General features: G+C 40.6%; 1 protein-coding gene across 2 annotated transcripts in view; it reads right to left on the bottom strand.

Annotated features, from left to right (window-relative positions):
• Positions 1-15247, bottom strand: part of triob (trio Rho guanine nucleotide exchange factor b) — a 110906-nt gene that overhangs the window by 34594 nt on the left and 61065 nt on the right. For both annotated transcript variants that reach the window (XM_080039272.1, XM_080039273.1), the window contains 17 exons: positions 14905-15079; positions 10940-11135; positions 10039-10205; positions 7627-7746; positions 6459-6557; positions 6249-6341; positions 5713-5862; positions 5432-5546; positions 5142-5257; positions 3874-3996; positions 3314-3508; positions 2352-2467; positions 1372-1438; positions 839-948; positions 646-715; positions 314-403; positions 15-107 (listed from right to left, as the gene is read on the bottom strand). In XM_080039272.1, coding sequence (XP_079895398.1) covers positions 15-107; positions 314-403; positions 646-715; positions 839-948; positions 1372-1438; positions 2352-2467; positions 3314-3508; positions 3874-3996; positions 5142-5257; positions 5432-5546; positions 5713-5862; positions 6249-6341; positions 6459-6557; positions 7627-7746; positions 10039-10205; positions 10940-11135; positions 14905-15079 — 2095 coding nt within the window. The remainder of the gene's footprint in view (positions 1-14; positions 108-313; positions 404-645; positions 716-838; positions 949-1371; positions 1439-2351; positions 2468-3313; positions 3509-3873; positions 3997-5141; positions 5258-5431; positions 5547-5712; positions 5863-6248; positions 6342-6458; positions 6558-7626; positions 7747-10038; positions 10206-10939; positions 11136-14904; positions 15080-15247) is intronic.

Here is a 15247-nt window from a genome sequence, read left to right on the forward strand (position 1 = left end):
GGATACATTCTTACCTTGAGAAGTAGCTGGTATTTGGTGATTCTCTGGACTGGTTTGATCAGGTAAGAGGAGATGGAGTTGGCAAGGCGATGCCTTTGCTGTATTTCCTGTCAATCAAAAAGGGAAACAGACTTATGGAAGATGAAACTCATGTACTGTGCAGACAAAACTTTAAGCTAAAAAAGAACAACCCCCCCCCATATAACATAAGATATGACAAATTCTCCATCTCTGCTTACTGCATATGTATGAATGTTATACTAATATCACAAGTAACTGCAAATCAAGCATTATTGGCAGTGACAGTACTTACATCAAAGTAGGGTCCAGCATGTTCAAGGATGAGCTGAGTGGAGTCGGGCTTGTTCTTACAGTAGTTCACATACATCTGGAACTTATCAGCCTGAGCAGAAGATACAACACCAATACTTTACTCACAACATATCAAGAATGAATGTTAAACCACAACTTTAAGAACAATGTTTAAACTATATAGGCCTATTGTAACGTTAAGGTACTCTTAATATGGACTTTATCATATAGAAACTAATTCAGATGAAAACAAAGCACACCTACAGTGTCTGCATGAATGTACAAGGGATACTAGTATAATCACAGCTCAGTGCTCAGGAACTTATAACTTACCCAGGTCACGAAACAATGGCCGACATCTTCTGGAAGTTGCTCATACTTATCCAACTCCTTCAGGAAGATACTGTACGGATACAGACAGGTTTAAAGGAGGAGTAATCAAAAGCTGAGGGACCTATTTTATACATTATAGTATACATATTTATACATAATACACAATGTCACGGATCACTGCTCTACTACTGACTTGTGATGGAACTCGTAGAGGTCCTGCATGTTCCCAAAGATGATGTGTTCCTTGTTGACGATACCAGGAGGAATCTCCTCAACACCGCTGGTCATCTCCCACAGGTATGTCTGCACAAACACACCCAACAGAGGATAAGCAATTGAATACCTAGACATCAAATTACAAACTTTCACATAAACATTCATGTGCAGCTGATTGAAATATCAAAAGAAAAACACAGAGAAAAATTCTTAACTAGTTGAAATAGTAAACGTTGCAGATGTTAAAGGAACATGTTGGGATACATATAAGGAAAACAGCTAAAAACTCAGATAAGGGCAACATTTATAATAAAAAAAATCACAGCAGGGGTAAAACAAATGGCTAAATTTGAATGAACAATCAATACAAGTTAGTACACATACAGTATAACTGTGTATAACATTAGAAAGAGTGTGAGTGTGTGTGTGTGTGTGTGTGTGTGTGTGTGTGTGTGTGTGTGTGTGCGTGCGTGCGTGCGTGCGTGCGTGCGTGCGTGCGTCAATACTTACATCCATACACTCTCGTAGGTCTCTGACGTAGGTTTTCTCTGTTTGAATCAGCTCAGCCATTATAAATCTGAAAAGTGAGTCACATTAGTAGAGGAGGCAATCATGAACAAGGTCAAGTGCTGTAGTTGACCAATCACTCTGCGTTGCTGTTTCTACATTATTTATCTACTGTGATAATAGTTACAACAATCCAAACAAATACAACCAGAACTGGTATTATCCATAGATAGTATACAAAAGCATTATCCTGTATAACATGGTAAATCCACACAATTGGAAAAGGCCTTTGTATTTGATAACTTGGGCAAAATATGCAAAGAGAATGTGTGGCATACATAGTTTAACCTATAGCACCCCTTCTATTACAGCATGTCCTCGAGGCATCTATCTAAGACAAATATAACACTGTTTCTGTATGTGAATGTATTATAACACCCTCATGGCTCACAGTCGCTGGCTTGTGAACATATGTGCTGTAATTTAGAGGCTGTTCATAGGCTCACTCCTGTATGAATTTACCCCATAAATATATATATAAAAAAAAAATAGCAACAGATGGTATTTACAGCATCGGGGAAGACTGAAAAATGTTCTGCTAAAATGCTCCTAAGGCACATCACTACTGATGGCCAAACTCACACCAGCACCATACACTCCATCTCCATTTGTTTACACACTTGACGATTGGATTAGAAGATGTCAGCGTTTCACTTTGATGTGTTCATGTTCCCTGGGTAATTTGACATTCAACTCCTCGTTATCACTGCGCTAATGATTTTGAAATGAAAGCCTGGCAGCATCTCTAAAAAAAAATGCAAATCTGACTGAAAAAATAATGTTTGAAAAATGTTCATATGCAGGGAAATGACTGAATTATTCATCCTGGCATTTTTCCAGTTCTGAGTTGGAAACCTGTGATGCTAAACATCAGGTGATGATGATTGGGATAGAGTGTGCCAGGGGAAATAAAACACACTCACTCTTTCCTTCGCGCTGATTTCCTCTTCTCTTCGTTGAGTTCATGAGCTGCATCCCTCAACTTCACCTCTGACCCTGGAGCACTGGCTGGGATGATGTCCAGTTGCAGCCCTTTGCCCTGAAAAAAAAGTAGACCGTGGCTTTTATGTTAGCGCATAACAAACACGGTTGGGCCACAACAATGACTCATGTTGGCTGCTTATGAGAGCATGACATACTCTTTTATTGAACAAGCTTGATCAATATATGTTTACGTGGTGGGTGGCCCTTTCTCTGCTTGGCCGGCTGTACACTTAACTTAAAGAGGCCAATTTAGTAACTCAAGTGTGACTAAAGGAACGGCTGTGCTTTAGCCTTGGAGAAGATACCAGTGTTTTGTTTTGCTTTGCTCAATTATTCTATCTTATTTAGAACTTGTATATAAGAGAGATTACTTATGATAGATCTACTGTCTATTGACATGACCCCTTCTTGGTCTGTATCATCTGTTTACAACTTACAATAACAAATAAAGAATGTAATAGAACAGGCATGGTGGTCATTCACTACTCAACACACCCATGAATGATGTATTTGCTTTCTCTTAACACCAGTTCATTAAAACGACCTGTTGGGAGATGGAGTTTGGAGAGAGCGTGCAGCTTCTATCTATATTTGACCACCTGGTGCAGGCTCCTACACTTGAAACTACAATTCAATAAAAGCCAGGGAGAGTTTGGATGTTTAAATTCTTCACATAAAAACAGGATTTTGTTTTAATCTTGCACTAGAAAGGCTAGTGGCTAAGGTTATAGTGTTATTACTATTAACTGTTCCACACATATACTGTATCAAAGGCTGTATCTGTCTTCCTCCCATTACACAGCCTCAACCCAATGTTTAAAACATTACGCATACGAGATAAGAGTTATGAAAACGCATTAGGCAGGAATAAAGTCGATTTCTATCAATGGTGTGCACTCACAGCTTTGTTGGAGTCGGAGGAAATGCCGAGCGCCGTTTCCAGGCAGGTTCGGTATTTGTCCATGCGGAGAGAGAAGTCTCTGTAGCGTTTGTCCACCGAGGACACCCATTTCTTTATCTCCAGGGCATGGGCGTGTCCCTTGTCACAAAACCCATCGGCCAGCTGGATCAACAGCTTTACCCGCTCTTTGGTTTGCTGTCAATAGACAGACATTTAGGGAGGGGGATAGAGAGACAAGAGAGGTGGCCACAGAGAGGCAGTGTCGGTGGAGTAAAGGTAGATAAGAGAGAGAGAGAGAGAGAGAGAGAGAGAGAGAGAGTTAGGAAACAAGCTTGATGGATACAAAAGCGTGTTCACTCACACAATAACAGTGACACAGCAGTGAGTAAAAGAGGACAATACACTGCCCTGGGAATGGGGCCTCACATAGGGGAGTGCAGGAGAGTGCAAACATACACACAACAAAACACATTTAGCAGAGCAACAATTTTTATCCTTCCGACCTCTCTTTTACACAGTAATAAATGGACAAATAAACAGACACCCAAACATAGATGTACCTTTGCAGTGATCTGGAAGTCTTCATGCTCCTTTAGCAGCTCCTGTGTGTGGTGAATGCTGGAGCCTGTGGACGTGTGTGTGGACAGGTAAAACTCCCCAGTGTCATGGATCCACTCGAGGGCCTGAGGAAACAACCAATTACAAGTGGGTACATCATTTACACTGCAGGGATCTTAGTTCCTCCATTTGACACAGTCTATTAACTAACCAAATGAAAGACTTGGTAAAAGCTGGAACTACAACATAATGAATGCCAAGGGGTAGTTTGTATTATTAAACTCCTCCAGTGATGCATGTGTTTACAGTACATTACAGTTTGTCTTTAGGAATACTCCTAATCACTCAATTAATGAAACAAAAGTAAACAATATTGTGATGCGGTAAAGGCACATGCCATCAATTTACAATGCAGACACAATCTGGTACCATCAATTACATATTTTTTATCTTATTCATACATTTCTCCCATTCAACTTCCAATGGTCTTACTTAGATTTAATGACTGTGTACATAAAGGCAGTAATGGCAGAATTGTTCCTGTCAAACTGTGAGAGCAGAGAACATTTGGGCCCTGGGGATAAAACCTGTATTGCCCTAGAATAGCCATGTCCTAGAATCATCTATGATGTCATCTGATTGTATTGGCTCTGCGCAGTGCTGTGTGCCTGTGCAGTGCTATCTAAATACCACAAGAGGGAGTCTAAGGCTGTTTCTTGTATTGAAACTAGACTTTGGAGTTAAGACCCAATTTTTAAGCCCATATTTAAACCTGCTTTGACTTCCTGAAAATAAACTTTCCAGCAGCAATTGTTATAAAAAAGAAAATACTCCAGATGTCAACTCAGTCGGTGGAGTCTATAGAGAAACCCAACACTCAGTCCCATCTCATTGATCTTTATATCTTTGAACAGCGGAGAGGTAAAAGAGCGTGGTTGGGGACGTATCTTTGGCAATGCTTTAATATAAACAATGATTTTAAATAACCACCAAACAAATTTGCTCGCCGACATAATGATAGCCGCCTTATAGACTGACATCATTGAAAATGATTGAAAAAAAGAATCGAATCAAGATGAATGTTGCAGCCATATGCTGAGACAGGGCAACTTGGTTATTGTCTTTCAATTGGAACAGGAACCAATCATTTAGGTGGGTAGAGGCTTAGTTCTGTAGTGAATGGAATGACACAGTGTACCAATCCGCTCGACCTTATCTCCATATTGAGCTTACATAAACATACAGTACACACACAATCATAAGCACACACCTGTTTGGCGCTGCGTTCAAACACCACATATTGCTGGCACTGGTCCAGCCTCCGCTTCCTCATGGTCCAGAAGTGGAGCACTCTGTTCTCCCTCTGCAGCAACTCATTCAAGATATCTGATGACACAGCACATGCACACAAAATAAATCATTCAAGATGTTTATTGCTAGTAATTTATCATTATTTTAATTTAATTTAAAAAATAAATAACGAATGATGCATTAAGAAATTAAACAATGGGATAAGTTCTTGATAAACATCCTTGTAAGGATACGTGATGATCTACTTACTCTTAACCTGAGTCTCAGGAGCCTTAACATGGGACAGCATGCCGGGCATGTTGACACTATTCCTGTGCAGATACTTCAAGAAGACATCAGCATTACGCCTGGCTAACGTACATGCCTGTCAGTGGGCAGAATGAGAGCAGAAGTCAGTAACAGTAAATAGCATAATCCTTCTGAATAATTAAATATTGAAAAATAGCTTTAAAATCATACACGTAATTCAATATGTTGTACATATTTGTTAAAAGTGTTTTATTCTGTATAAAATCAGATGACTTTCTTACCTTAAGGAAAGCTTCTTTCTGCTCCAGATGTTTGCTGACCATAGGAGTGACATGGTCTGACTCACTGTTGGGGCCCAGTTTATCAGCACCACCACACCAGTCTTCTTCTCTCTTATACTCCTGCTCCAGGCTTTCCAACACACTGCACACCTGAGACAAAGATGATACAATATACTGTATAACTCCACTGTACAATGCAACACAGGCTTGCATGCAACCTTTAAAACAGCACATCCTTAAGAGCAATTATTTATAGCTCAATTTCCATTCTTCTTTTTGCCATTTTCATCCAAACTCTTTGCTGATCACAATGATCTGACACAGTTAAACACAAGTTTGAGTTAGTGGCACCCGCTCCACACACACACACACACACACACACACACACACACACACACACACACACACACACACACACACACACACACACACACACACACACACACACACACACACACACACACACACACACACACACACACACACACACACACACACACACACACACACACACACACACACACACACACACACACCTGTTCAGAGGTCTTGTAGAAGGCCACAGAAGCATTAACCAGCTTAAGTCGGTCCTCCATCTTCAGCATCAGCTGCTGCCAGTGGTCTGCCACCTTCAAGTAGACAACACAAATCAGTTTAGGGCTGTAAAGTTGCAACCACGTCAGCTACATTATTATTCATGCTTCCCTTCAGAGATGTAATGTATTAAAATTGTGCAGGAGCCATACCTTTTCTGCACAGTCTCTGATCATATCCATGTCGTAGTGGTTTGCCTGAAGTAAAGCCTCAGCCTTCTGCTGTACCTGCAGCGCATTCTGATGGGTTTTCTGCACAGGGGATACGGGTGAGATAAGAAAACAAACAAACAATGAAATACAAGAGTTATATGAATCTCAATATCGCAATGATTGCTTTGAAAATAGGACTACAGCGCCATGTTGGGCCTGCAGGGCAGTTTGTCAGAAGGTGGAGGAAAGGCTAAATAGATCAAAGTAGTGTCTGGTTAGAGCTGTGTTACAAGAATGGTCCTGCAGTGAACATTCTGGAGAGGAAATGAGACTAGGAGAAAAAAAAGGACAGCTTCTGACTATTTATGTGTCAAAACTATTAGCATAAGAATAAGCCTGAGAATAAGTCTTTTGCCCTTTGCTGGACTGTAGATGGAAAATAGAAGGAGATAAAGGGACATTTCCTGAGACCATTTTTTAATGTCTGCAGCACCTGCTGTCAAAGGAAGACATTCCCATATCACTCTTGCTCTTTTCATTCAACACACAGGACTCATTTTGGGTGCCAGGGACTACAGTTATGGCATGCCTATTTAAAATTCAAGTCTCACTCAAGCAATAATCATAAACACAGCTTTCCTTTGAGTGTGTGTGTGTGTGTGTGTGTGTGTGTGTGTGTGTGTGTGTGTGTGTGTGCGCGCGCGCGCGTGTGTGTGTGTGTGTGTGTGTGTGTGTGTGTGCGTGTGTGTGCACTGTATAAGTAGGTCAGATACAGGCTTGCATTAAAATGAGCCAGGCTCGACAGAGTTCAAAGGAAATGCTTCCTGCATAATCAGCTGTACAGAGAGAAAACAAGCAAGAATAGAGAGAGAGAGGTAGAGATATTAGTTATTCATAGTTCCATTCCATATGTGACTTGTGATGAGAAAGCCAGGCAGTGGAGACACATATGAATCTGAGCAGAGTTTCAGAAAGGCAAAGGGTTGAACGGAGCAGAGGAGATGAAACCGGACAAACGTGATGAAAGGGAAGAACATGCAACATTTATAGGCTACTGCATGTACAAAGCACATGGACCTGGACAGGTTGCTTCTAAATTCTTAATGAACAAAGAAGCTGAAAGGAGAGCAAGAAGAGAAAAATATATATATCTACGTTTTACTCTCACCTCTATTGCATGTTGGAATTGTTCATGTTCCTTTTGCAGCTGTTCGGCTTCTTGTAACGAACTGGCGGTGATCAGGCCAGCATTCAGCATGGACTCGCCATTACGGATCCAACCCAGCACCTTAAACACACAGCACACACACACACACACACACACACACACACACACACACACACACACACACACACACACACACACACACACACACACACACACACACACACACACACACACACACACACACACACACACACACACACACACACACACACACACACACACACACACACACACACACACACAGAGCTTTGTTATTATTCACTCATGCTATTTAACAGACTGGAAGGATTTGCACTACCTAAGAAAAAACATCTTGAAAAATGTACATCAAACTGGAACTGGACCAATCACTGCTAAAAGGTGTAAGCTGTTTCCCACATTTCTCAATCGTCACTGTCCTCTATTCCTTGCTTTGATTTCTTCTTCAAAATTCTCTCTCACTTCGCCAACTTTTACCATTTATCTGTCTCTTCCCATTTATTTTGTTTTCATTGCTTTTTTGACCGTGACACCTCCAAATTCCCTTCCATCATCACTCTGTTCCCTTTTTCAATTCCTTTATTCCTTTCTTATTTAACCTTACACACATTCCCCTACCTACATATTATATCCTTTACTTGGTCCTTTGTCCCCTTGTACATAATCTCTTCCACTGTCATCCCCCCATTGCGCACACACGCTCCTAGATGAGAAAAAGTTCCATTTGCTCGAAGTTTTGTTGGCGTAGTTCCAGCTAAAAGGTATGTAAAGCAACACTGTCAGTCAAAGACACCTCTCTCTCTCTCCCTCCCTCTCTCTCCCTCCCTCTCTCTCCCTCCCTCTGACCTACCAAGCACACCTGGTGTGTGGGTGAAGGGCAGAACTACAACTGAAGCTTGGCTATTAAAGTGATGAGTCAACATAACTCTGACTCTTGTTTTTCAGCAACTTGAACAGGCCATTGTTTCCACTGCACTTACAATGTCCCGAGGCGGGATAGGTATGACTATGTTCATTGCTGAATAACAGAGGAACTATGTGTCCAGATGACGTAACTCTAATGCATGACCAAACAGCAACAACATCAACGATGCTGAGCACATAACATGATGTGTGCCCTACAGGTACATTTATATAAAATGTTTCTAATAATGTTTTAATACCATAAGAGCTGACACTACTAAAATAACCTGGCTTTAATCCAGGTCATAACCTTAGCTCTATCCATAATCCCTATTCTTAAACTGTACCATTTCATAAATGACATACAGTAAGCAAGGCAGGCATATGCAGTTTAAGGTAAAAAGTGGTTTTAATTTGTTTTAATAGGCTTAACAACTCAGATTAATAAATCTATAGTGGCAGAGACACGCATAGATTTCTGTATCTGTGCTCTGTCGTGAGTAAAAATAACACCAGCATCATAGTGGAATCACACTATCATCACGCTGTCAGATCTGTTCAATCAATGCCAAGGCAGTGCATCTTCTGAAATGGGTTGCTGTAGTCCACTCTGGGTATAATGTTTTGTTCATTTTGGATTCAATTTCATATCTGCCATTACGTTTTTCTGAGAAAATGATTGTGTGAAGTTGAAACACCAGGCCTGCTATTTTTTGTCCCTTGCATTCATATGATAACAGGCCTAGTTATGGAAATCTGCTCCGTCTTTGTTTTTGATTTGCTTTGAAATATCAGTAGTAGGCTACAATGTAAAACATAACATGTTCGTGCAGTGAACATTTTACAGCTGCTGATAGAATATTGTGGCAGAAATGGTAGTCGACATGCTCCTCACTGACACAACAATGAGCTAAGGAGCTTTCCCTACAGGTCAAGTCAGAATCTGTCTGGCTCATTTGTCTTCTTTTGAATTTTCAATTCATCTCCCCCCTTTAAACCTTGGCTGAACATCCAACCACAGTGGATCGCCCTGACTATTCCCCAGAGTCACAGAAAGATACAGACAGATATAAAGACAGCGAGAGAAAGAGAGAGAGAGAGAGAGAGAGAGAGAGAGTGAGGAGGGAGAGAAATTGTTGACACAGGTTCATTAACCCATGGTCGTGTACAGACAGAACACACTGTAGCCTTATAGCACTTCAGCACACTGTGATGGGTTGAACCCATTGTAGGAGGACAGTAATTAATTGTCATCATTACTTTTCACATATCAGTCTGAATATTGTGTCCAAGGGGGGAATACCATTATAGATATTCCTACGCATGTTGATTTCTGAAATACCGAAACAACTTGTATTTGTATTTAAAATATAATGCTTTAAGTATGTTCTTCCATTCACCGCTTTAAAGCTGTATCTTTGTCTATCCGTGGGTTCCCTCTTTTGTAAAATTTCTTCATTGTGTGCGTACCTGTTTGACTTCAGCCTGTAGATGTCTTAGTTGGACACACTGCTCCAGATGTCTCCTGTGCTGCTCTGCGGCCAGGTCCAACTCCTGCTGCTTCTCATGGAGAAACTCCAGCAGGTCCTGCACCCGCGTGGCCATGTCCACGTCTCTGTCACATAGCAGCTCCACACCTACAAACATGAAACCTGTTATTATGATACCACTAACAATACATCTTTTATGATATCTGTTTATGTCAACTTTTTCTTACTAGGTATGCAGTCAATTATCATTTACTATTTACAGACAAGGGTGAATGCTTATTGCATTGAGAGGTATTTAGCAAGTCTGCACACATTCCTGAAATATGCTGAATGGAGGTACTCGACTACATGGACATACAGGAGATAAGTATACAATGTGAATTTCATCAATGTATTGTGTGTTGCCAGCATTAAAAGGACAGCAACAACTGGAGTCAAAGAGATTTCACAATTTAAAAATGACTCAAGGATTGCAGGAAGAAGCTTATACTGTTGATCACATAAAGGCATGCAGACAGTGAAATACTGGTCTTGTGAAAGGGTAGTAATTTATGTCTGAAAACCATCTGCACCAACCAAAGTGAGCATTACCATTGGCATAGTCTGTACTCTCATTTAGTGTTGCATTGAATAGTGGCATAGTGTGCCAACTGTGGTGCTAAGCTGCAAGGCTGCCTGGAAACAACTGTATATCACTGTTGTCATGAAGCAAGTTTCAAAAGTAACTCTCGTGCCTCTACTAGCATTGAGGTAGCCACATGGCTAGCTGTAGGAGTTTAACTGAAGATTCAGGTTTTTGCATCAGTTAGATATGTGCTGTGACAACCCTTTGAAATATCAACACAGGAGGCATGGAAGTGTATTTCTATTCCAGCACTCACCAGACGCCTGGACCTCTGTGACATACTGCAGCAACTCCTGTCCCTGGTGGATGACGTCAAAGGTGAGGTTGTTCATAGTGAGCGCCTTGTCTGCATGATGCTGCAGCCTCTGCTCTGCCACTGTCAGGTCCTCTGTGTCAAAGTCACTCATCTGCTGGGACAGCTCCTCGTTCCATGACTCCAGGTCAGAGATGATCTGAGAGAGAGAGAGAGAGAGTGAGACAGAAAGAAGGGTTAACTCACAGATAAAATGGGAGAATATATAGCATAGCCAGCCTATTTTCCATATACTTTCATGGTTCTTGTTGAATACCAAGTCAGACTTAGTTTATGAGCTGTAACCCAACACCCGTAGCCGACTGCCATAATAACAGAGAACATATTACCCTGGTGATGAACTGCTGGTAAAGCACTGAGATGTCGGTGCTTGTCTCTGACTGCCCACGCAGACTGAGTCATGATACCAGGGGCACCTTGTTCCTGACACCAGCCATCTCTGTTTGTCAATCTTTGTTTTCTTAAAATTTGCCCAACAAACTCGGGATGTCTATTTACACTATTTTAAAATGTACCTACATCTTGCTATGGGGCGTATAGAGTGACCATGCTATTTAAATGGAGGGACAAACTGTTACCAGAAACCAATTTGAATTATAAATACCCATTTGTTCATGTTAATTCAATAATCCCTGTTTACTGATTGACTCTGTTTTTGATAATATACATACATACTGTACATAATGTTTGATTAAATCGCACCATTGGCTTTTGTTTTGGATCTGCTATGGTGTGAAATCATATCTTAAAGTGAAATGTGCAGTTTGATGTTGATTAAAATTGCGGTGTCCTCAACATGATTCACTGAAAGACAAAACTGATCAGCTGAGCTCTATGGTACCAAAGTGATGAAAAAAAAAGTGATGGATGAAAGTTTGAAGTTACTGGTCGGTTACCTTATAAACTAATAGACAATCTGTCTATTAGTTTAGATGTTGGAAACATGTGGAGTAGTTACCCTGCACTGACAACTTGTTGTTTAGGGTGTTATTTAGTTGTAATGAATGAGCTTAGAAAAAGGAGATTCCAGTCAGTTTGAATATGGGGTAGAAAGAGAAAAAGGAAACAGTGATAGACACAGAATTTTAGAAATAAAATAAAAGGAAAGTTAGGTAAGAATATTACCTTAGATGAATAACTTTGAGAATGTTATCATCTCAGGCCATGCCATGCTATTGTTTATATATTGGTAAAACCTGGCAAAGGATGGTGAAGCATTTCAGCAATTACAAAGTATTGCAGGCTGTGTGTATGATTATACTATTTGCAATATGCAACATGTAGGGAACACCAGGGAATCAGTGTTCATAAGTATACTGTACATAACTGCAAACTGAAAAAAATGTGTACTGTTAAATAATTAACTATATCATAGTTTTTTTGTCTCGTACAATTCCTTTTCCAGTCCGTTCCCTTTAGAATAAAGTGTTTTTCCAACTCTTGATGGTACAGACAAGGAGCTACAGGGAACCAAACCGCTATCAGTTTTATTCTCAGGTTTCTGTTGTTGGTGCCAGTGAGGAGAGAGTCCCAGTGTGTGCAACAACAGGGGACTACAAACATTCCTCAAATGTAAAAGGAATGAAACCGCAAAAGCCAAAAGGGAACAAGAGGTCATACGCCTTTTTAGTATTTCTGTAATTTAATACATTTTAGTCATGTGATGTGAGATCAGCTAATGTGTTCTGAACTTCTGACAAAAATAGCCAGCATAGCTGCTAACTGTAACTAGTGGAATGGTTACAGTACTCCATAGTCCGAAACACACAGATTGACCATTGAAAACAAATGCAGTGTATCCTGGTATTTGTAGGCACTGTGGATAGCCATTGTAGACAAAACGAGTGGCAAAATGTGGTTGTATGGACGTACATTCAGCATATATAACTGCACAATATTTTTGTGTAGCAAAAATAGTGTTGGTTTATTAGAAGGAAACCACATATTCAAAGACAGCCTTTTACAGGCAGTAGAGCCATAGCAATCGAGATAACTATTCTCTCTCCACATAGAAAAGCTTGCTTACCTTACCTTATGACAAGGTACTACACAAATGCCCCTGCTATAAAATTCTCTGTAGGGAAATGTGACTCTCTTGGCAAACACGGGAAGCGATCTTATCAACCTCCTTCATTGCCGAATAATAAAATACCTTCTTAAACCAACCAATGTGATAATTCCACAAATCTGGCAACAAAGTAGAAACTCACCAAGCACTCAGTCGCGCTCTGCACTCCTCTCCTTTTACAGTTTAGTAAAATGCCCTCTGTGTACAAAAAGACCATCTCCCCCGGCACAGTGAAAATTAACTAACGGAGGAGATACGTCTCCTCTTTGACCACGTCTTTTTGTTCTCTGTGGTGTGCAGTGATAGTGTTTATTGTCAGAGAAAAAAAAAGCCTTGTGAGACATGAACTTGTCTCACCTCATCCCATGCCCACAGCTCAAATGCACACCTCCTTTCAAGACAGGAGGGAGTGTCAAGGTGCATGTGTGTGTGTGTGTATGTGTGTGGGCAGGGCGTGGGGGGGAAACAAATGCCTCCTCCACCCAGCTTCATGCTCGAGCACTGTGTCATATTAATCCTCAGTCTGTATGTGTGTGTCAACATGAGCGATTAGCAGATTCACCACCATTCCCTAACTTGACATGCAGAGCTAATGTAAGACTTGTTTGTGTTTGGACTTAATACTATACAGAAACCAAATACTTGTAACCAACCACATAACTTTGATTAGCATACAGTGTAGGAGCTGGAAAGAAATGTTCTGGGAATTCATATGAGCACAGTAGTAATGACATAATGACATAATCATCTTTCTTATTAATTAGTTAATTACAAATTAAAGGTGCTTGGACTAAAATAGTACATCTGTAAAATCAGGTTTGGCAGGCATTACAACATTTAACTGATTCCGACATGGATGGTGTTCCTTCAAAATGAACACGTTTTGACATCACAGTAGTGATTTGATTATTATTGAAAACTATTTCGATACACAGACGTGTTAGTTCATCATGTTGGCCAAGATTACTGTCCAAAAACCTTCTTTCTACTTATCCTGACCTCATGAATGCCTGTATCTCTACTCTAAGCTTTTGCTTCCAAAACTACTCACTGTCATTCATCCGTCAACATGGTATGGCTCAACAAATCCACAGTCCACAGTCTGGTTAAACATAACGAGAATCATAAACAATAAATATTTCAAAAGAGCAGTAATCATATCGGAGCCCCAGCTGAGAAAAGCATTTGAGTGTCTCAGTGTGACGTAAAGGAATTAGCAGATACAATGCAGCCATTTGCTGGTTGGGGAGGGGGAAACAGAAGTGGAATGAGTCAGTGGATGAGATGCGTCAAGTGGAACTAAATACTTTTCTTATTGTAGCACATGTCAGAGTACAAACCAGCAGGATTCCTTTGTCGCTACATGGCTGAATATCCCTTTGACGTTGTGACGCTCCATCAGCTCAGAGCCACAGTCATTTTGGTCTTTACAGTGTGTCCCTTGCCACATGATACGGATTTTGTTCCTCAAAACAACTAAGCCAGTATGACAAAAAAAAGAAAAAGAGAATGGTCTATTTATGATACATTTCTATTTAGCATTCCTCTTTCCTCTAATCACTTTTTAATGCTATTTCATTTTCACCTCCACCTGTCTGTGAGTGAATATTTTTCATGCTCATTAGTAAGAAAAAAACGGATATTGTGCTAGTTCAAATGCTTCATACACTCAGATCTGTTTTTTCCTGCTGTGGTAACCTTTATTATCCCTGTGCCACCTTCAAGTACCATCATTTTTTTCATTTTCTCACTCTCACTTTTGCCTGTAAAATTGCCGGAGCAAACATAAATACGCATCACCAAAAACCAAGCCTCCACCTGCCAGCAGCTAGCTACTCACGTCAATGGCGTCCCTCTCAAAGATGCGGAGCTGCAGGAAGAGTTCTAGTTTGATCTTCCTCTCCTGGAACAGCTCCTCCATCTGGCCCTGGGCCTCGTCAAGCTGCTGCAGCACGCTCTCGATGTGGGCCATGGAGCTGTTGTGAGGAGTCTTGTTGCTGGAGATGGCCGAGTCTCTATAGGACAGAGAGACACAATACAGGGAAGTTAGAGGTACAGTGTACGTATGTGTGGTAAGAGATGTGGCTCCCAGTTCTTGTCTTAGTTTATTTCGGTTGTTTTCCAATTTATAGACCATATATTTGGTCAAGACTTAAAAAAATGAAAAATCAATGAACATAAAA

Source organism: Ammodytes marinus (assembly GCF_949987685.1).
Source record: "Ammodytes marinus genome assembly, chromosome: 13".
Classification (NCBI taxonomy): domain Eukaryota; kingdom Metazoa; phylum Chordata; class Actinopteri; order Uranoscopiformes; family Ammodytidae; genus Ammodytes; species Ammodytes marinus.